The sequence below is a fragment of the Salvelinus namaycush genome, unplaced genomic scaffold, assembly GCF_016432855.1.
Source record: "Salvelinus namaycush isolate Seneca unplaced genomic scaffold, SaNama_1.0 Scaffold15, whole genome shotgun sequence".
Classification (NCBI taxonomy): Eukaryota; Metazoa; Chordata; class Actinopteri; order Salmoniformes; family Salmonidae; genus Salvelinus; species Salvelinus namaycush.
Window position 1 is genome coordinate 609,969 of NW_024058230.1, and position 21,307 is coordinate 631,275.

The 21,307-nt window shown below is 49.0% G+C and overlaps 1 protein-coding gene across 1 annotated transcript in view; it reads left to right on the plus strand.

The window, feature by feature from the left end:
• The first annotated feature begins 8,303 nt into the window (after positions 1-8,303).
• Positions 8,304-21,307, plus strand: part of LOC120036881 (salivary glue protein Sgs-3-like) — a 70,028-nt gene continuing 57,024 nt past the window's right edge. The window contains exons 1-2 of the mRNA XM_038983176.1: positions 8,304-8,744; positions 17,053-17,158. Coding sequence (XP_038839104.1) covers positions 8,304-8,744; positions 17,053-17,158 — 547 coding nt within the window. The remainder of the gene's footprint in view (positions 8,745-17,052; positions 17,159-21,307) is intronic.

Sequence of the window (21,307 nt, forward strand, 5' to 3'; positions counted from 1 at the left end):
TGGCTAATGGGGATCCATAATAAACCCCAGGAAGAGTAGCTGCTGACTTGGCTAATGGGGATCCATAATAAACCCCAGGAAGAGTAGCTGCTGCCTTGGCTAATGGGGATCCATAATAAACCCCAGGAAGAGTAGCTACTGACTTGGCTAATGGGGATCTATAATAAACCCCAGGAAGAGTAGCTGCTGCCTTGGCTAATGGGGATCCATAATAAACCCCAGGAAGAGTAGCTGCTGCCTTGCCAACAGGAACTAATGGGGATCCATAATAAACCCCAGGAAGAGTAGCTGCTAACTTGGTAGGAACTAATGGGGATCTATAATAAACCCCAGGAAGAGTAGCTGCTGCCTTGGAGGGAACTAATGGGGATCCATAATAAACCCCAGGAAGAGTAGCTGCTGCTTTGGCAGGAACTAATGGGGATCCATAATAAACCCCAGGAAGAGTAGCTGCGGCCTTGGCAGGAACTAATGGGGATCTATAATAAACCCCAGGAAGAGTAGCTGCTGCCTTGGCAGGAACTAATGGGTATCCATAATAAACCCCAGGAAGAGTAGCTGCTGCCTTGGCTTGGAAAATGTGGATCCATAATAAACCCCAGGAAGTGTCACGTCCGCTCCCGCTCCACCTCCCTGGCGCCCGAGGTCGCCAGGCTGTTCTTCATTACGCACACCTGTCACCACCGTTACGCGCATCAGCGCTTCATTGGACTCACCTGTACTCCATCAAGTTTTTGATTGCCTCCCCTATATCTGTCTGTTCCTCAGTTTCATCCCTGTGTCTGCATTGATGGTGTTCATTTCTCTTGTCCAGACGCTGTCCTTGTTTTGTTTCATGCCTGTTCACTCCAGTACTTGCTTCTCGTCTCCCAGCATCTGTCCTCAGAATACTGACACCAATATTGGAGGCATCAGGGAGTTTTTTGTTTTGGTTGGTGACGTCGGGTCCGGGTGCCACTGCCGAAGGAACCGGGGATACCTTAGCTGGCTCAAAAGGTTTTCTTGCCTCGGTTGGCTCGGCAAGCTCGCATCCCACGGCAGGCTCCCATCCAACACCCAGCTCCCGGGTATGGACCCTAGAGGCGGGGGGGGGGAGGGGGTACTGTCACGCCCGCCTTGGCAGGAACTAATGGGGATCCATAATAAACTCCAGGAAGAGTAGCTGCTGCCTTGGCAGGAACTAATGGGGATCCATAATAAACCCCAGGAAGAGTAGCTGCTGCCTTGGCAGGAACTAATGTGGATCCATAATAAACCCCAGGAAGAGTAGCTGCTGCCTTGGCAGGAACTAATGTGGATCCATAATAAACCCCAGGAAGAGTAGCAGCTGCGTTCGCAGGAAGTAATGGGGATCCTTAATAAATACTAAATACACAGACAGTCTGCGTGATTCTGTTGTTATGCTCAATAAAGGGACTCCTAAGTGGTCCATCCCAATCCTGTCCTTGACCTATGAACCATCAGCAGCCATATTTTTCAGACTTCTAAATGGTAAAGATATTGTAGTAAACCACATAGTGTACTGCAAACACCAGAGCATGAGGACTACTGAGATGGGCATAGGGAGACACTGTCATTCGGTCATTGTCAAAGCCCTGAGCTTTACTGTGAGTTCATGACCTGACTACTCATAACACTTGATTAAGAGTGGCATTCAGAGAGAGGGATTTAAACACTGCTGTCCGCTGCATTCAGAGAGAGGGATTTATACACTGCTGTCTGCTGCATTCAGAGAGAGGGATTTATACACTGCTGTCTGCTGCATTCAGAGAGAGGGATTTAAACACTGCTGTCCGCTGCATTCAGAGAGAGAGGTTTAAACACTGCTGTCCGCTGCATTCAGAGAGAGGGATTTATACACTGCTGTCCGCTGCATTCAGAGAGAGGGATTTATACACTGCTGTCCGCTGCATTCAGAGAGAGGGATTTAAACACTGCTGTCCGCTGCATTCAGAGAGAGGGATTTAAACACTGCTGTCCGCTGCATTCAGAGAGAGGGATTTATACACTGCTCTACACTTCTGTCCGCTGCATTCAGAGAGAGGGATTTAAACACGGATGTCCCCTGCATTCAGAGAGAGGGATTTATACACTACTCTACACTGATGTAATCTGCTTTACCAGCACATAACACTTTGGTTTGTTTGAATTATTTGACATTGACTTCAAATATAAAGGGTAACCAGAAATACAAACAAGATATTATTCCAATACTTATGTGGAGACGGCCCACATAATTTTACTGTGGTCATTCAGCTCTAACGGCATAGGTATCAGACATTATGATTAGCCTACAAATCACACCCTGCAGTGACTATTTTAAAAACCCTCTCTCACTGTCTCATACACACCCTATTTGAGACACCCTCTCTAACACATCGTATTTGAGATACCCTATTTGAGACACCCTATTTGAGACACCCTCTCCAACACATCGTATTTGAGATACCCTATTTGAGACACCCTATTTGAGACACCCTCTCCAACACATCGTATTTGAGACACCCTATTTGAGACACCCTATTTGCGACACCCTATTTGAGACACCCTATTTGAGACACCCTATTTGAGACACCCTATTTGAGACACCCTATTTGAGACACCCTATTTGAGGATACCTCTCCAACACACCCTATTTGAGACACCCTCTCTAACACACCCTATTTGAAACACCCTCTCTAACTGTGTCTCAATTGTCTAGGAGGTACCCACCAGTCCCCAGATTACCAGTCTCTACAGTACTAGTCTAGGAGGTACCCACCAGTCCCCAGATTACCAGTCTCTACAGTACTAGTCTAGAAGGTACCCACCAGTCCCCAGATTACCAGTCTCTACAGTACTAGTCTAGGAGGTACCCACCAGTCCCCAGATTACCAGTCTCTACAGTACTAGTCTAGAAGGTACCCACCAGTCCCCAGATTACCAGTCTCTACAGTACTAGTCTCGGAGGTACCCACCAGTCCCCAGATTACCAGTCTCTACAGTACTAGTCTAGGAGGTACCCACCAGTTCCCATATTACCAGTCTCTACAGTACTAGTCTAGGAGGTACCCACCAGTCCCCAGATTACCAGTCTCTACAGTACTAGTCTAGGAGGTACCCACCAGTTCCCAGATTACCAGTCTCTACAGTACTAGTCTAGGAGGTACCCACCAGTTCCCAGAATACCAGTCTCTACAGTACTAGTCTAGGAGGTACCCACCAGTTCCCAGAATACCAGTCTCTACAGTACTAGTCTAGGAGGTACCCACCAGTCCCCAGATTACCAGTCTCTACAGTACTAGTCTAGGAGGTACCCACCAGTTCCCAGAATACCAGTCTCTACAGTACTAGTCTAGGAGGTACCCACCAGTTCCCAGATTACCAGTCTCTACAGTACTAGTCTAGGAGGTACCCACCAGTCCCCAGATTACCAGTCTCTACAGTACTAGTCTAGGAGGTACCCACCAGTTCCCAGAATACCAGTCTCTACAGTACTAGTCTAGGAGGTACCCACCAGTTCCCAGATTACCAGTCTCTACAGTACTAGTCTAGGAGGTACCCACCAGTCCTCAGATTACCAGTCTCTACAGTACTAGTCTAGGAGGTACCCACCAGTTCCCAGATTACCAGTCTCTACAGTACTAGTCTAGGAGGTACCCACCAGTTTGCAGATTACCAGTCTCTACAGTACTAGTCTAGGAGGTAGTGCTAAGCGATCAACCAACAATTTGGTTATTTTTCTTTTTTTAAACAACTAATTGACCAAAATCAGTTAAATTATTTGAATTATATTTTGTAATTTTTTTCTCCCTTCGATCTAAGTGCGCACATTGTTCCGTTTCTCTATAGATTAATCAGATCAAGCCAGAACTGTGCAATGTAGCAGGGAGTTGTAGTTTCTCTATAGATTAATCAGATCAAGCCAGAACTGTGCAATGTAGCAGGGAGTTGTAGTTTCTCTATAGATTAATCAGATCAAGCCAGAACTGTGCAATGTAGCAGGGAGTTGTAGTTTCTCTATAGATTAATCAGATCAAGCCAGAACTGTGCAATGTAGCAGGGAGTTGTAGTTTCTCTATAGATTAATCAGATCAAGCCAGAACTGTGCAATGTAGCAGGGAGTTGTAGTTCCCAACAAGCAACTATTCTACATAGTTTACTGCAGAAAAAAATGTGTCAATCAACGACAATGACCATATTCCATTGTGTACCTACTTGGCCGGTCCGTGTTTCTTTTACGCCTGCTACATAAAAAAAAGACAGAAGAATGCAGGACCAAGAAGGGGACGGAAAACAGTTTCTTCGCAAGGTATCTCTACTTAAAAATTCATGCTCTAAATCAGGGGTTTCCAGTCCTGGGGAACCCCCCCGTCCCCCGTCCCTCCCCCCAGGCGCTACACAGCTGATTCAAATAACCAACTCATCATCAAGCTTTGATTATTTAAATCAGCTGTGTGGTGATTGGGCAAAAAAACAAAACATGCAAGGGGGAGGAGCGAGTTTGGGGAACCATGATCTAAGTGATTGATAGTTGTTATTCAGATCAATCAATAGATGATGCTTTTTACTTTGAATAGATCTTTAGAGATGAGACGATGACTTTGTAATGAAATAATACATTCACCAAACAAAACAAATGTAATATAAACAACAGCTGAAATATTTTATTCAAGTAATATGAATAACTGATGGTTAATAAGTGATAAGCAGTACTGGGTCAGTCACCACCATCATGGGGACTTGTAGTCATTGTTTTATTCTATGTTGTCACAGCATTCAACCCACATAATGCATAGTGCATTTATTATTTAAAAAGGAAGAATCGAACCGAAAGACAACCGACCTCAAAAAGCACTAATGCTCAATACTACTATGACGAACCCACCTGCTAGTCGTTGACCTGGTAATAACGCTGTACTAGTGTATAATGACGAGGTAGGACTATGGATGTGTTTTGTGTCTGGGTGGAGATGAGGGTGGGGGGTGGGTAGGATAAAGGCTATGCCACTAGTTGAGTACTATAGAGGCTATATAGGCAGTAGACCAGCCTAGATCAGCTTGATTAAATGTGGTTAGATTTACATAGTCAGTCTACTAGGCTCAAGCAGGTGACCTATTGACACAAATACACTGTATTCCCTCAATGAACATCAATTTAAAAGGTTATATAGTTACTATAACACATTTTATTGTGAAGTCTAAATATAGAGGTTCAGAGATATTATTATACCTACACACAGAGAGAGCGAGAGAGAGAAAGAGAGAGAGAGAGAAAGTGAGAGAGAGAGAGAGAGAAAGAGAGAAAGTGAGAGAGAGAGAGAGAGAGAGAGAGAGAGAGAGAGAGAGAGAGAGAGAGAGAGAGAGAGAGAGAGAGAGAGAGAGAGAGAGAGAAAGTGAGAGAGAGAGAGAGAGAGAGAGAGAGAGAGAGAGAGAGAGAGAGAGAGAGAGAGAGAGAGAGAGAGAGAGAAAGAGAATAGATTCGACCAGGAGCAAATTGCCAATTCAGAGTTATTTCATTCTAGCCAATCAGCAAATCAACAGGGTTGTAAAATAATACAACGAGAAGTAATTAGGCAACGTGAAACACGTAGACTAAGATATGCAGGAAAATGTTAAACAGCCGGAAAAAGGCAGCAACATTTTTATAAAACCCGAGTAAAAGTCAAGCGTGAAGCTGTTGGCTTCTCTGCAACAGTACCAAGACCAATACGCATCCAATGGAAGCCTACCTCCAGCAATAGCCTACAGCCGATGTGTCAACGAAATACATTTGTATGCAACACACAACACAGATTCTATTTTTTATTGTGCGCATGCACACCCGCATAGTTGACATGTTTCGACATTGAATATGTTATATTCAGAGACTTACTAGATGATGTTGAATCGCCGGCGAGATAGCATAACCAGACAAATACCGAAAGTATTTTCAGGCAAATACATCCAAATGATCCCTCCATGATTGCGCTTCACCGCTGAGCGACACTAGTCCCACTATCACAAAAATCCTTCTCTATAAACCACACAACGCACGAATCAGTTCGTTAACGCCGTGCGTATGGAACCGGTTGCTCCAAAAAAAATCTCTCAATACAATAGCAACAAAAAGCAGGTACTGCGGTGATAAGTTTCCAAGTTATGAAGCAACAACTAAAACCGTTAGTTCTCCATCTTTTTCTGCGCAAAGGCTCCAAGCGTAACGCGGTAGAAATCCCCAAGACTTGGGAAAGGACATGCAGGCTCCGGATACTCGTAACGGGAGCTGTCCAGTGGTTCACTGTGGGAGACCAGTGAGAGAGAAGAGATGGGTACGCGAATTCATTGATCTAACGGTGTTGGAGGTAAAGAGTGGAGTGGCATAAACTCCACTGGAACGAACTGGAGCGTTTGCAGGATCGATGGAACTATGGAATCAACGGAGTGTTCTAGCTAGGATTCCAGGCTGGTTGAGGGGAATGAGAGAGCTCGCCTGCCATCTCTGGTCAAATTAAGAACTATAAATACGATTAATCTCCACTCTCCAGAGTCATGAGGTCATGCCACCTACACTGTGTGGTGGAACAAATCAAATTATTTGACTTTATTCTGGAAGCTAGGATATTACATTTTTACCAATGATGAAGAGTGACAGAGAGGAAGTATTCACCCATAAGAAAGTCATACATATTACAGGAATAATTGTGAATGTGAACTATTCTGATTTATGCACAATTATCCAACAAATCTAGGAAATAATTTATAGCTAAAATGGTATACAGCTTGAAAACATGACAGGGAAATCAATGTGAAGATTTGTGTCAGGCTGTTGTTAAAGCCTAGTGGGTTAATGTTGTCTTAAGACAGGAGGATTAGTCCTACCTTGGTTCAATTAACCTACCAGGTCAGAGGATTAGTCTACCTGGGTTCAATTAACCTACCAGGTCAGAGGATTAGTCTACCTGGGTTCAATAACCTACCAGATCAGAGGAATAGTCTACCTGGGTTTAATAACCTACCAGGCCAGAGGAATAGTCTACCTGGGTTCAATAACCTACCAGATCAGAGGATTAGTCTACCTGGGTTCAATAACCTACCAGATCAGAGGAATAGTCTACCTGGGTTTAATAACCTACCAGGCCAGAGGAATAGTCTACCTGGGTTTAATAACCTACCAGGTCAGAGGAATAGTCTACCTGGGTTTAATAACCTATCAGGCCAGAGGATTAGTCTACCTGGGTTTAATAACATACCAGGTCAGAGGAATAGTCTACCTGGGTTCAACAACCTACCAGGTCAGAGGAATAGTCTACCTGGGTTCAATAACCTACCAGGTCAGAGAAACAGTCTACCTGGGTTTAATAACCTACCAGGCCAGAGGAATAATCTACCTGGGTTCAATTAACCTACCAGGTCAGAGGATTAGTCTACCTGGGTTCAATTAACCTACCAGGTCAGAGGATTAGTCTACCTGGGTTCAATAACCTACCAGATCAGAGGAATAGTCTACCTGGGTTTAATAACCTACCAGGTCAGAGGAATAGTCTACCTGGGTTTAATAACCTACCAGGTCAGAGGAATAGTCTACCTGGGTTCAATAACCTACCAGGCCAGAGGAATAGTCTACCTGGGTTTAATAACCTACCAGGTCAGAGGAATAGTCTACCTGGGTTTAATAACCTACCAGGTCAGAGGATTAGTCTACTGGGTTTAATAACATACCAGGTCAGAGGAATAGTCTACCTGGGTTCAACAACCTACCAGGCCAGAGGAATAGTCTACCTGGGTTCATTAATCTACCAGGTCAGAGGAATAGTCTACCTGGGTTCAATAACCTACCAGGTCAGAGAAACAGTCTACCTGGGTTAAATAACCTACCAGGCCAGAGGAATAGTCTACCTGGGTTCATTAACCTACCAGGTCAGAGGAATAGTCTACCTGGGATCATTAACCTACCAGGTCAGAGGAATAGTCTACCTGGGTTCAATAACCTACCAGGCCAGAGGAATAGTCTACCTGGGTTTAATAACATACCAGGTCAGAGAAATAGTCTACCTGGGTTCATTAACCTACCAGGTCAGAGGAACAGTCTACCTGGGTTCAATAACCTACCAGGTCAGAGGAATAGTCTACCTGGGTTCAATAAACTACCAGGTCAGAGGAATAGTCTACCTGGGTTCAATAAACTACCAGGTCAGAGGAATTGTCTACCTGGGTTCAATAGGTCAGCGTACGGGACTCAGATCCCACAGATGATGTTTATCAAGGCCAGGTTCTGGGGTTGATGTGGAGAGGAAGAGGTGGAGGAGGATGATGAAGAGGATGATGAAGAGGATGAGGAGGTGATGGAGAAGGATGAGGAAGATGATGAGGAGGTGGTGTGGAAGGATGAGGAAGAGCATGAGGAGGTGGTGTGGAAGGATGAGGAAGAGGATGAGGTGGTGGGGAAGGACGAGGAAGAGGATGAGGAGGTGGTGGGGAAGGACGAGGAAGAGGATGAGGAGGTGGTGGGGAAGGATGAGGAAGAGGATGAGGAGGTGGTGGGGAAGGATGAGGATGAGGAGGTGGTGGGGAAGGACGAGGAAGAGGATGAGGATGAGGAGGTGGTGGGGAAGGATGAGGAAGAGCATGAGGAGGTGGTGGGGAAGGATGAGGAAGAGGAAAATGATGAGGAGGTGGTGGAGAAGAATGAGGAAGAGTATGAGGATGAGGAGGGGGTGGAGAAGGATGAGGAAGAGGATAAGGAGGTGGTGGGGAAGGATGAGGATGAGGAAAATGATGAGGAGGTGGTGGAGAAGGACGAGGAAGAGGATGAGGATGAGGAGGTGGTGGAGAAGGATGAGGAAGATGATGAGGATGAGGAGGTGGTGGAGAAGGATGAGGAAGATGATGAGGAGGTGGTGGAGAAGGACGAGGAAGAGGATGAGGAGGTGGTGGAGAAGGATGAGGAAGAGGACGAGGAGGTCAAAGGGGATGAAGTGAATCAGAAGTGCTTTGGTGAACTACAGAAGCGTGATGATAACCTTATCCGTGACCTAAAAACTAAACTTAGTGCTTTACCATCTTCAAGCAACAACTTGAAAAACGACTATAGCTAAGCAAGAAATGAAAACAGCAACTTAAATGATCAGTCACACTTTTTTTAATTTTACAAATATATTTACTTTTTCAATTATACTGTCACTAAGAATAAATTGAATGTTCAGTGTTGTAAGGCATAAATACTGTACGGAACTAAGGGCTATTTCCCCGTCACCCTCTCTTCCATTCCACTACTATTCTTCTGAAAGCCCCAACGCACAGACAAAATACAAAATGGAGTATAGAATAAACCCACTAGAGAGAACTGCTTCAGTCAACACATTAGTAATGACGTAGCCTATTACCATAGTACACAGACACAGTCCCCATCTAGCCCTGCTGGTTTAATCTGTATGGAGTTGGGGTTGGGTTAGGGTTAAGGTTAAGGTTAGGGTTAGGGTTAGGGTTATTCACAGAGCAAAGTACAGAGAGATCCTTGATGAAAACCTGCTTCAATAGCTCTCAGGACCTCAGACTGGAGTGAAGGTTCACCTTCCAACTGGATAACAAGCCTAACATGCTAATCACACACACCGCGTCGCGTCGCGTCATGCTCGAGCGTTGCAAAATATATTTACACATACATGTTATTCAAGCATTGCACCCACACTGTTCGCGTGCGTCAACGAGCGTCTGCGCAGACAGGCGCTAAAATATAACTTGGTTCTATTTGTGAAGCTTGATGCGCTGCAAGTCCCGCCTCTGCGATCCCCTCATTGGTTTTTAGGAACATATACCCATGTGCCATCTCATCATTGATTTTTAGGGGCATATCCCTGGACAAATTAGCTAGCAACGTCAAGCTAGCTATCTAAATTGCCATAAATGTTTAATGCTTTTTGACCTATCTCGAAATTAACATAGTTTGTTCAGAGTTCATTTGGATATTTCAACCTGCGTTGAAAGCAGCCAGAGCCGTCCTCCTGTCCGGGGCCCTCCTGTCCGGAGCCCTCCTGTCTGGAGCTCTCCTGTCCGGGGCCCTCCTGTCCGGGGCCCGCTGCGAAGGTCTCCTGTCCGGGGCCCGCTGCGAGGGTCTCCTGTCCGGGGCCCGCTGCGAGGGTCTCCTGTCCGGGGTCGGCGGTAAGGGTCCAGAGCCGCCCTCCTGTCCGGGGCCCGCTGCGAGGGTCCCCGGTCCGGGGTCGGCGGTAAGGGTCCAGAGCCGCCCTCCTGTCCGGGGCCCGCTGCGAGGGTCCCCGGCCCGGGGTCGGCGGTAAGGGTCCAGAGCCGCCCTCCTGTCCGGGGCCCGCTGCGAGGGTCCCCGGTCCGGGGTCGGCGGTAAGGGTCCAGAGCCGCCCTCCTGTCCGGGGCCCGCTGCGAGGGTCCCCGGTCCGGGGTCGGCGGTAAGGGTCCAGAGGCGCCACCTAAGTGGGCCAAGACTAAGGTGGAGCGGGGTCCACGTCCCGCACCAGAGCCGCCACCGCGGTGAAATGCCCACCCAGACCCTCCCCTATAGGTTCAGGTTTTGCGGCCGGAGTCCGCACCTTTGGGGGGGGGGGGTACTGTCACGCCCTGACCGTAGAGCATTCTATGTCTGGTGTTCTATGTTGTCCTTGTTTTGTATTTCTATGTGTTTGGCCTGGTATGGTTCCCAATCAGAGGCAGCTGTCTATCGTTGTCTCTGATTGAGAATCATACTTAGGTAGCCTGTTCCCACCTGTGTTTGTGGGTGGTTGTTTTCTGTTTTGTGTGTTCACCTTACAGGACTGTTCGTTTGTCGTTTTTGTTGTTTTGTCAAGTGTTTCATATTTTATTAAAGGAATATGAACACTTACCACGCTGCACCTTGGTCCTCTTCTCCTTCTCCCGACGACGTTCGTTACAACACGAAAAAATACTGTTTTTACTTTGTCATTATGGTGTATTGTGTGTAAATTGATGAGAAGAAAACAACGATTTAATCCATTTTAGAATTAATAACATAAAAAATGTGGCAAAAATCAAAGTGTCTAAATGCTTTCCAAATGTACTTATTTTAATTTAATTTATGAGTTGTACAAATTCTAAAGTTTTGTATAAATTAAATCACTGAATTAATTTCCGAATGACTAAATAGTTTTGGTTTAATATTCCACTGATGCAGATAAGTGAGGGCATGTCTCTCTACTTCTGGAAACAGTCTTCTGCAAAAACTTCTGGGAATCTGGTGACTAGAAGGTGGATAAGAGAGGAGGAATGGGATATCTAATTAGGTAGACGCAATCATCACCATTAGTGGACCAATAGAGTTTGGTTCTGTTGCATTGTTCTGAGTATCATAATGATTGGGTTTTATTGATATATCTAGGCCTGATGGCCTCCACACCTACATTGCTTGCTGTTTGGGGGTTTTAGGCTGGGTTTCAGTACAGCACTTTGAGACATCGGCTGATGTAAGAAGGGCTTTATAAATACATTTGATTTGATTTGATTTGATATTACTACCAAATCACAAAACGGTCACATTGAGCCAATACCTCTATGTTGACAATATGGTTATCCTGTGGCTATGGAACCCTGACCTGTTCACCGGATGTGCTACCTGTCCCAGACCTGCTGTTGTCAACTCTCTAGAGACCTGTTCACCGGACGTGCTACCTGTCCCAGACCTGCTGTTGTCAACTCTCTAGAGACCTGTTCACCGGATGTGCTACCTGTCCCAGACCTGCTGTTGTCAACTCTCTAGAGACCTGTTCACCGGACGTGCTACCTGTCCCAGACCTGCTGTTGTCAACTCTCTAGAGACCTGTTCACCGGACGTGCTACCTGTCCCAGACCTGCTGTTGTCAACTCTCTAGAGACCTGTTCACCGGACGTGCTACCTGTCCCAGACCTGCTGTTGTCAACTCTCTAGAGACCTGTTCACCAGACGTGCTACCTGTCCCAGACCTGCTGTTGTCAACTCTCTAGAGACCTGTTCACCGGACGTGCTACCTGTCCCAGACCTGCTGTTGTCAACTCTCTAGAGACCTGTTCACCGGATGTGCTACCTGTCCCAGACCTGCTGTTTTCAACTCTCTAGAGACCTGTTCACCGGACGTGCTACCTGTCCCCAGACCTGCTGTTGTCACTCTCTAGAGACCTGTTCACCGACCTGTCCCAGACCTGCTGTTGTCAACCGGACGTGCTACCTGTCCCAGACCTGCTGTTGTCAACTCTCTAGAGACCTGTTCACCAGACGTGCTACCTGTCCCAGACCTGCTGTTGTCAACTCTCTAGAGACCTGTTCACCAGACGTGCTACCTGTCCCAGACCTGCTGTTGTCAACTCTCTAGAGACCTGTTCACCGACGTGCTACCTGTCCCAGACCTGCTGTTGTCAACTCTCTAGAGACCTGTTCACCAGACGTGCTACCTGTCCCAGACCTGCTGTTGTCAACTCTCTAGAGACCTGTTCACCAGACGTGCTACCTGTCCCAGACCTGCTGTTGTCAACTCTCTAGAGACCTGTTCACCAGACGTGCTACCTGTCCCAGACCTGCTGTTGTCAACTCTCTAGAGACCTGTTCACCAGACGTGCTACCTGTCCCAGACCTGCTGTTGTCAACTCTCTAGAGACCTGTTCACCAGACGTGCTACCTGTCCCAGACCTGCTGTTGTCAACTCTCTAGAGACCTGTTCACCAGACGTGCTACCTGTCCCAGACCTGCTGTTGTCAACTCTCTAGAGACCTGTTCACCAGACGTGCTACCTGTCCCAGACCTGCTGTTGTCAACTCTCTAGAGACCTGTTCACCGAACGTGCTACCTGTCCCAGACCTGCTGTTGTCAACTCTCTAGAGACCTGTTCACCAGAACGTGCTACCTGTCCCAGACCTGCTGTTGTCAACTCTCTAGAGACCTGTTCACCGGACGTGCTACCTGTCCCAGACCTGCTGTTGTCAACTCTCTAGAGACCTGTTCACCAGGACGTGCTACCTGTCCCAGACCTGCTGTTGTCAACTCTCTAGAGACCTGTTCACCGGACGTGCTACCTGTCCCAGACCTGCTGTTGTCAACTCTCTAGAGACCTGTTCACCAGACGTGCTACCTGTCCCAGACCTGCTGTTGTCAACTCTCTAGAGACCTGTTCACCAGACGTGCTACCTGTCCCAGACCTGCTGTTGTCAACTCTCTAGAGACCTGTTCACCGGACGTGCTACCTGTCCCAGACCTGCTGTTGTCAACTCTCTAGAGACCTGTTCACCAGACGTGCTACCTTGTCCCCAGACCTGCTGTTGTCAACTCTCTAGAGACCTGTTCACCAGACGTGCTACCTGTCCCAGACCTGCTGTTGTCAACTCTCTAGAGACCTGTTCACCAGACGTGCTACCTGTCCCAGACCTGCTGTTGTCAACTCTCTAGAGACCTGTTCACGCAGACGTGCTACCTGTCCCAGACCTGCTGTTGTCAACTCTCTAGAGACCTGTTCACCAGAACGTGCTACCTGTCCCAGACCTGCTGTTGTCAACTCTCTAGAGACCTGTTCACCAGACGTGCTACCTGTCCCAGACCTGCTGTTGTCAACTCTCTAGAGACCTGTTCACCGGACGTGCTACCTGTCCCAGACCTGCTGTTGTCAACTCTCTAGAGACCTGTTCACCGGACGTGCTACCTGTCCCAGACCTGCTGTTGTCAACTCTCTAGAGACCTGTCCACCGGACGTGCTACCTGTCCCAGACCTGCTGTTGTCAACTCTCTAGAGACCTGTTCACCAGGACGTGCTACCTGTCCCAGACCTGCTGTTGTCAACTCTCTAGAGACCTGTTCACCAGGACGTGCTACCTGTCCCAGACCTGCTGTTGTCAACTCTCTAGAGACCTGTTCACCGGACTGTGCTACCTGTCCCAGACCTGCTGTTGTCAACTCTCTAGAGACCTGTTCACCGGACGTGCTACCTGTCCCAGACCTGCTGTTGTCAACTCTCTAGAGACCTGTTCACCAGGACGTGCTACCTGTCCCAGACCTGCTGGTGTCAACTCTCTAGAGACCTGTTCACCGGACGTGCTACCTGTCCCAGACCTGCTGTTGTCAACTCTCTAGAGACCTGTTCACCGGACGTGCTACCTGTCCCAGACCTGCTGTTGTCAACTCTCTAGAGACCTGTCCATGGATCCCTCTTTCACCACCAACAGGAAGTTGGGATAGTGTATATTCATCACTTGGAAGAGATCCCTCTTTCACCACCAACAGGAAGTTAGGATAGTCTACATTCATCACTTGGAAGAGATGCCTCTTTCACCACCAACAGGAAGTTGGGATAGTCTACATTCATCACTTGGAAGAGATGCCTCTTTCACCACCAACAGGAAGTTGGGATAGTCTACATTCATCACTTGGAAGAGATGCCTCTTTCACCACCAACAGGAAGTTAGGATAGTCTACATTCATCACTTGGAAGAGATCCCTCTTCCACCACCAACAGGAAGTTTCATAGTCTACATTCATCACTTGGAAGAGATGCCTCTTTCACCACCAACAGGAAGTTTCATAGTCTACATTCATCACTTGGAAGAGATCCCTCTTTCACCACCAACAGGAAGTTAGGATAGTCTACATTCATCACTTGGAAGAGATCCCTCTTTCACCACCAACAGGAAGTTAGGATAGTCTACATTCATCACTTGGAAGAGATCCCTCTTTCACCACCAACAGGAAGTTTCATAGTCTACATTCATCACTTGGAAGAGATGCCTCTTTCACCACCAAAAGGAAGTTTCATAGTCTACATTCATCACTTGGAAGAGGAAACTCTCAGGTAATAAATGTTCTACTCTTAAGTGGTTAAAAAAATGTGCAGGGGGCCAAAACCTCCCAAATTTCAAATTCAATTTTTTGGGGGCTTTTATTTTATGTACAGTATTTTGTATTCATGGTTAAATCTTAATATGGATGTATCCTGACGCCCCCTGGAGGAAAATCGTGTTGCCCCATCACAGACCCCAAAACCATAATACATTCTGATATCCCACTCATACATCGCAAACTCAAATTTGGTCCTATCATTTCACAATTTATTCTAGTCTGGTTGTTTTCCAACCAGGCGCCAATCTCAAATACCATCCTCACCTTAACTTATTTCACGCTCTCAACCTGGGTGGACATCCTATCTCTTCTCCTCAACGGTATGAAAGAGGTTCATATTATCATTCATATTATCTCAGACATTGCTGAAGGCTGCTTTACCTGTCTCTGGAGTCACCTGGGGGCAGGAACAGCTCCGTTGTGCTTTACCTGTCTCTGGAGTCACCTGGGGGTAAGAACAGCTCCGTTCTGCTTTACCTGTCTCTGGAGTCACCTGGGGGCAGGAACAGCTCCGTTCTGCTTTACCTGTCTCTGGAGTCACCTCAGGGCAGGAACAGCTCCGTTCTGCTTTACCTGTCTCTGGAGTCACCTGGGTGTAAGAACAGCTCCGTTCTGCTTTACCTGTCTCTGGAGTCACCTGGGTGTAAGAACAGCTCCGTTCTGCTTTACCTGTCTCTGGAGTCACCTGGGGGTAAGAACAGCTCCGTTCTGCTTTACCTGTCTCTGGAGTCACCTGGGGGCAAGAACAGCTCCGTTCTGCTTTACCTGTCTCTGGAGTCTCCTGGGGATAAGAACAGCTCCGTTCTGCTTTACCTGTCTCTGGAGTCACCTGGGTGTAAGAGCAGCTCCGTTCTGCTTTACCTGTCTCTGGAGGCACCTGGGGCAAGAACAGCTCCGTTCTGCTTTACCTGTCTCTGAGTCACCTGGGGCAAGAACAGCTCCGTTCTGCTTTACCTGTCTCTGGAGTCACCTGGGGGCAAGAACAGCTCCGTTCTGCTTACCTGTCTCTGGAGTCACCTGGGGGTAAGAACAGCTCCGTTCTGCTTTACCTGTCTCTGGAGTCACCTGGGGGCAGGAACAGCTCCGTTGTGCTTTACCTGTCTCTGGAGTCACCTGGGGGTAAGAACAGCTCCGTTCTGCTTTACCTGTCTCTGGAGTCACCTGGGGGCAGGAACAGCTCCGTTCTGCTTTACCTGTCTCTGGAGTCACCTCGGGGCAGGAACAGCTCCGTTCTGCTTTACCTGTCTCTGGAGTCACCTGGGTGTAAGAACAGCTCCGTTCTGCTTTACCTGTCTCTGGAGTCACCTGGGTGTAAGAACAGCTCCGTTCTGCTTTACCTGTCTCTGGAGTCACCTGGGGGTAAGAACAGCTCCGTTCTGCTTTACCTGTCTCTGGAGTCACCTGGGGGCAAGAACAGCTCCGTTCTGCTTTACCTGTCTCTGGAGTCTCCTGGGGATAAGAACAGCTCCGTTCTGCTTTACCTGTCTCTGGAGTCACCTGGGTGTAAGAGCAGCTCCGTTCTGCTTTACCTGTCTCTGGAGTCACCTGGGGGCAAGAACAGCTCCGTTCTGCTTTACCTGTCTCTGGAGTCACCTGGGGGCAAGAACAGCTCCGTTCTGCTTTACCTGTCTCTGGAGTCACCTGGGGGCAAGAACAGCTCCGTTCTGCTTTACCTGTCTCTGGAGTCACCTGGGGGTAAGAACAGCTCCGTTCTGCTTTACCTGTCTCTGGAGTCACCTGGGGGTAAGAACAGCTCCGTTCTGCTTTACCTGTCTCTGGAGTCACCTGGGGGCATGAACAGCTCCGTTCTGCTTTACCTGTCTCTGGAGTCACCTGGGGGTAAGAACAGCTCCGTTCTGCTTTACCTGTCTCTGGAGTCACCTGGGGGCAAGAACAGCTCCGTTCTGCTTTACCTGTCTCTGGAGTCACCTGGGGGCAAGAACAGCTCCGTTCTGCTTTACTCTCTGGAGTCACCTGGGGGTAAGAACAGCTCCGTTCTGCTTTACCTGTCTCTGGAGTCACCTGGGGGTAAGAACAGCTCCGTTCTGCTTTACCTGTCTCTGGAGTCACCTGGGGGTAAGAACAGCTCCGTTCTGCTTTACCTGTCTCTGGAGTCACCTGGGGGCAAGAACAGCTCTGTTCTGCTTTACCTGTCTCTGGAGTCACCTGGGGGTAAGAAGCATCGTTCTGCTTTACCTGTCTCTGGAGTCACCTGGGGGTAAAACAGCTCCGTTCTGCTTTACCTGTCTCTGGAGTCACCTGGGGGCAAGAACAGCTCTGTTCTGCTTTACCTGTCTCTGGAGTCACCTGGGGGCAAGAACAGCTCTGTTCTGCTTTACCTGTCTCTGGAGTCACCTGGGGGTAAGAACAGCTCTGTTCTGCTTTACCTGTCTCTGGAGTCACCTGGGGGCAAGAACAGCTCCGTTCTGCTTACCTGTCTCTGGAGTCACCTGGGGGTAGAACAGCTCCGTTCTGCTTTACCTGTCTCTGGAGTCACCTGGGGCAAGAACAGCTCCTTTCTGCTTTACCTGTCTCTGGAGTCTCCTGGGGATAAAACAGCTCCGTTCTGCTTTACCTGTCTCTGGAGTCACCTGGGTGTAAGAGCAGCTCCGTTCTGCTTTACCTGTCTCTGAGTCACCTGGGGCAAGAACAGCTCCGTTCTGCTTTACCTGTCTCTGGAGTCACCTGGGGGCAAGAACAGCTCCGTTCTGCTTTACCTTCTCTGGAGTCACCTGGGGGCAAGAACAGCTCCGTTCTGCTTAACCTGTCTCTGGAGTCACCTGGGGGCAGAACAGCTCCGTTCTGCTTTACCTGTCTCTGGAGTCACCTGGGGGTAAGAACAGCTCCGTTCTGCTTTACCTGTCTCTGGAGTCACCTGGGGTAAGAACAGCTCCGTTCTGCTTTACCTGTCTCTGGAGTCACCTGGGGGTAAGAACAGCTCCGTTCTGCTTTACCTGTCTCTGGAGTCACCTGGGGGCAAGAACAGCTCTGTTCTGCTTTACCTGTCTCTGGAGTCACCTGGGGGTAAGAGCAGATCCGTTCTGCTTTACCTGTCTCTGGAGTCACCTGGGGTAAAACAGCTCCGTTCTGCTTTACCTTCTCTGGAGTCACCTGGGGGCAAGAACAGCTCTGTTCTGCTTTACCTGTCTCTGGAGTCACCTGGGGCAAGAACAGCTCTTGTTCTTTTACCTGTCTCTGGAGTCACCTGGGGGTAAGAACAGCTCTGTTCTGCTTTACCTGTCTCTGGAGTCACCTGGGGGCAGACAGCTCCGTTCTGCTTTACCTGTCTCTGGAGTCACCTGGGGTATGAACAGCTCCGTTCTGCTTTACCTGTCTCTGGAGTCACCTGGGGGTAAGAACAGCTCCGTTCTGCTTTACCTGTCTCTGGAGTCACCTGGGGGTAAGAGCAGCTCCGTTCTGCTTTACCTGTCTCTGGAGTCACCTGGGGGTAAGAACAGCTCCGTTCTGCTTTACCTGTCTCTGGAGTCACCTGGGGGCAAGAACAGCTCCGTTCTGCTTTACCTGTCTGTGGAGTCACCTGGGGGTAAGAACAGCTCCGTTCTGCTTTACCTGTCTCTGGAGTCACCTGGGGGTAAGAGCAGCTCCGTTCTGCTTTCCTGTCTCTGGAGTCCTGGGGTAAGAGCAGCTCCGTTCTGCTTACCTGTCTCTGGAGTCACCTGGGGGTAGAACAGCTCCGTTCTGCTTTACCTGTCTCTGGAGTCACCTGGGGGCAGCAACAGCTCCGTTCTGCTTTACCTGTCTCTGGAGTCACCTGGGGGTATGAACAGCTCCGTTCTGCTTTACCTGTCTCTGGAGTCACCTGGGGGCAAGAACAGCTCCGTTCTGCTTTACCTGTCTCTGGAGTCACCTGGGGGTATGAACAGCTCCGTTCTGCTTTACCTGTCTCTGGAGTCACCTGGGGGTAAGAACAGCTCCGTTCTGCTTTACCTGTCTCTGTAGTCACCTGGGGGTAGGAACAGCTCCGTTCTGCTTTACCTGTCTCTGGAGTCACCTGGGGGCAGGAACAGCTCCGTTCTGCTTTACCTGTCTCTGGAGTCTCCTGGGGGAAAGAACAGCTCCGTTCTGCTTTACCTGTCTCTGGAGTCTCCTGGGGTAAGAACGCTCCGTTCTGCTTTACCTGTCTCTGGAGTCACCTGGGGGTATGAACAGCTCCGTTCTGCTTACCTGTCTCTGGAGTCTCCTGGGGGTAAGAACGCTCTGTTCTGCTTTACCTGTCTCTGGGGTCACCTGGGGGTAAGAACAGCTCCGTTCTGCTTTACCTGTCTCTGGAGTCACCGGGGGCAGAAACAGCTCCGTTCTGCTTTACCTGTCTCTGGAGTCACCTGGGGGCAGACAGCTCCGTTCTGCTACCTGTCTCTGGAGTCACCTGGGGGCAGCAACAACTCCGTTCTGCTTTACCTGTCTCTGGAGTCACCTGGGGGTAAGAACAGCTCCGTTCTGCTTTACCTGTCTCTGGAGTCACCTGGGGCATAACGCTCCGTTCTGCTTTACCTGTCTCTGGAGTCACCTGGGGGTAGAACAGCTCCGTTCTGCTTTACCTGTCTCTGTAGTCACCTGGGGGAAGGAACAGCTCCGTTCTGCTTTACCTGTCTCTGGAGTCACCTAGGGGCAAGAACAGCTCCGTTCTGCTTTACCTGTCTCTGGAGTCACCTGGGGGCATGAACAGCTCCGTTCTGCTTTACCTGTCTCTGGAGTCACCTGGGGGTAAGAACAGCTCCGTTCTGCTTTACCTGTCTCTGGAGTCACCTGGGGGTAAGAACAGCTCCGTTTCGCTTTACCTGTCTCTGGAGTCACCTGGGGGCATGAACAGCTCCGTTCTGCTTTACCTGTCTCTGGAGTCACCTGGGGGCAAACAGCTCCGTTCTGCTTTACCTGTCTCTGGAGTCACCTGGGGGTAGAAACAGCTCCGTTGTGCTTTACCTGTCTCTGGAGTCACCTGGGGGTAAGAACAGCTCCGTTCTGCTTTACCTGTCTCTGGAGTCACCTGGGGGCAAGAACAGCTCCGTTCTGCTTTACCTGTCTCTGGAGTCACCTGGGGGTAAGAACAGCTCCGTTCTGCTTTACCTGTCTCTGGAGTCACCTAGGGGCAAGAACAGCTCCGTTCTGCTTTACCTGTCTCTGGAGTCACCTGGGGGCATGAACAGCTCCGTTCTGCTTTACCTGTCTCTGGAGTCACCTGGGGGTAAGAACAGCTCCGTTCTGCTTTACCTGTCTCTGGAGTCTCCTGGGAAAACAGCTCCGTTCTGCTTTACCTGTCTCTGGAGTCACCTGGGGGCAAGAACAGCTCCGTTCTGCTTTACCTGTCTCTGGAGTCACCTGGGGGCATGAACAGCTCCGTTCTGCTTTACCTGTCTCTGGAGTCACCTGGGGGCATGAACAGCTCCGTTCTGCTTTACCTGTCTCTGGAGTCACCTGGGGGCAAGAACAGCTCCGTTCTGCTTTACCTGTCTCTGGAGTCACCTGGGGGTAAGAACAGCTCTGTTCTGCTTTACCTGTCTCTGGAGTCACCTGGGGGTATGAACAGCTCCGTTCTGCTTTACCTGTCTCTGGAGTCACCTGGGGGTAAGAACAGCTCCGTTCTGCTTTACCTGTCTCTGGAGTCCCCTGGGGGTAAGAACAGCTCCGTTCTGCTTTACCTGTCTCTGGAGTCACCTGGGGGTAAGAACAGCTCCGTTCTGCTTTACCTGTCTCTGGAGTCACCTGGGGGCATGAACAGCTCCGTTCTGCTTACCTGTCTCTGGGTCACCTGGGGGTAAGAACAGCTCCGTTCTGCTTCACCTGTCCTGGAGTCACCTGGGGGCAAGAACAGCTCCGTTCTGCTTTACCGTCTCTGGAGTCACCTGAGGGTAAGAACAGCTCCGTTCTGCTTTACCTGTCTCTGGAGTCACCTGGGGGTAAGAACAGCTCCGTTCTGCTTTACCTGTCTCTGGAGTCACCTGGGGGTAAGAACAGCTCCGTTCTGCTTTACCTGTCTCTGGAGTCACCTGGGGGTAGGAACAGCTCCGTTCTGCTTTACCTGTCTCTGGAGTCACCTGGGGGTAAGAGCAGCTCCGTTCTGCTTTACCTGTCTCTGGAGTCACCTGGGGGTATGAACAGCTCCATTCTGCTTTGTGTGCCTACATTCTTAGAATATTTTAAATTTTTTATTTGAGTAAACAATGATTTAATTTGGTATATAGACCATTCTTGCCCCCAGAGGACTCCATACACATTTAGAAAAAAGGTGCTATCAAGAAAATAACCCTTTTTGGTTCCAGGTAGAATTATTTTGGTTCCCGGTAAAACTCTTTCGGGTTCCATGCAGAACCCTCTGTGAAAAGATTTCTACCTGGAACCCCAGGGAGTTGGGTCTTGCTCTCTCTCTGTCTCTCTCTCTGTCTCTCTCTGTCTCTCTCTCTCTGTCTCTCTCTCTCTGTCTCTCTCTCTCTGTCTCTCTGTCTGTCTCTCTCTCTGTCTCTCTCTCTCTGTCTCTCTCTCTGTCCTGTCTCT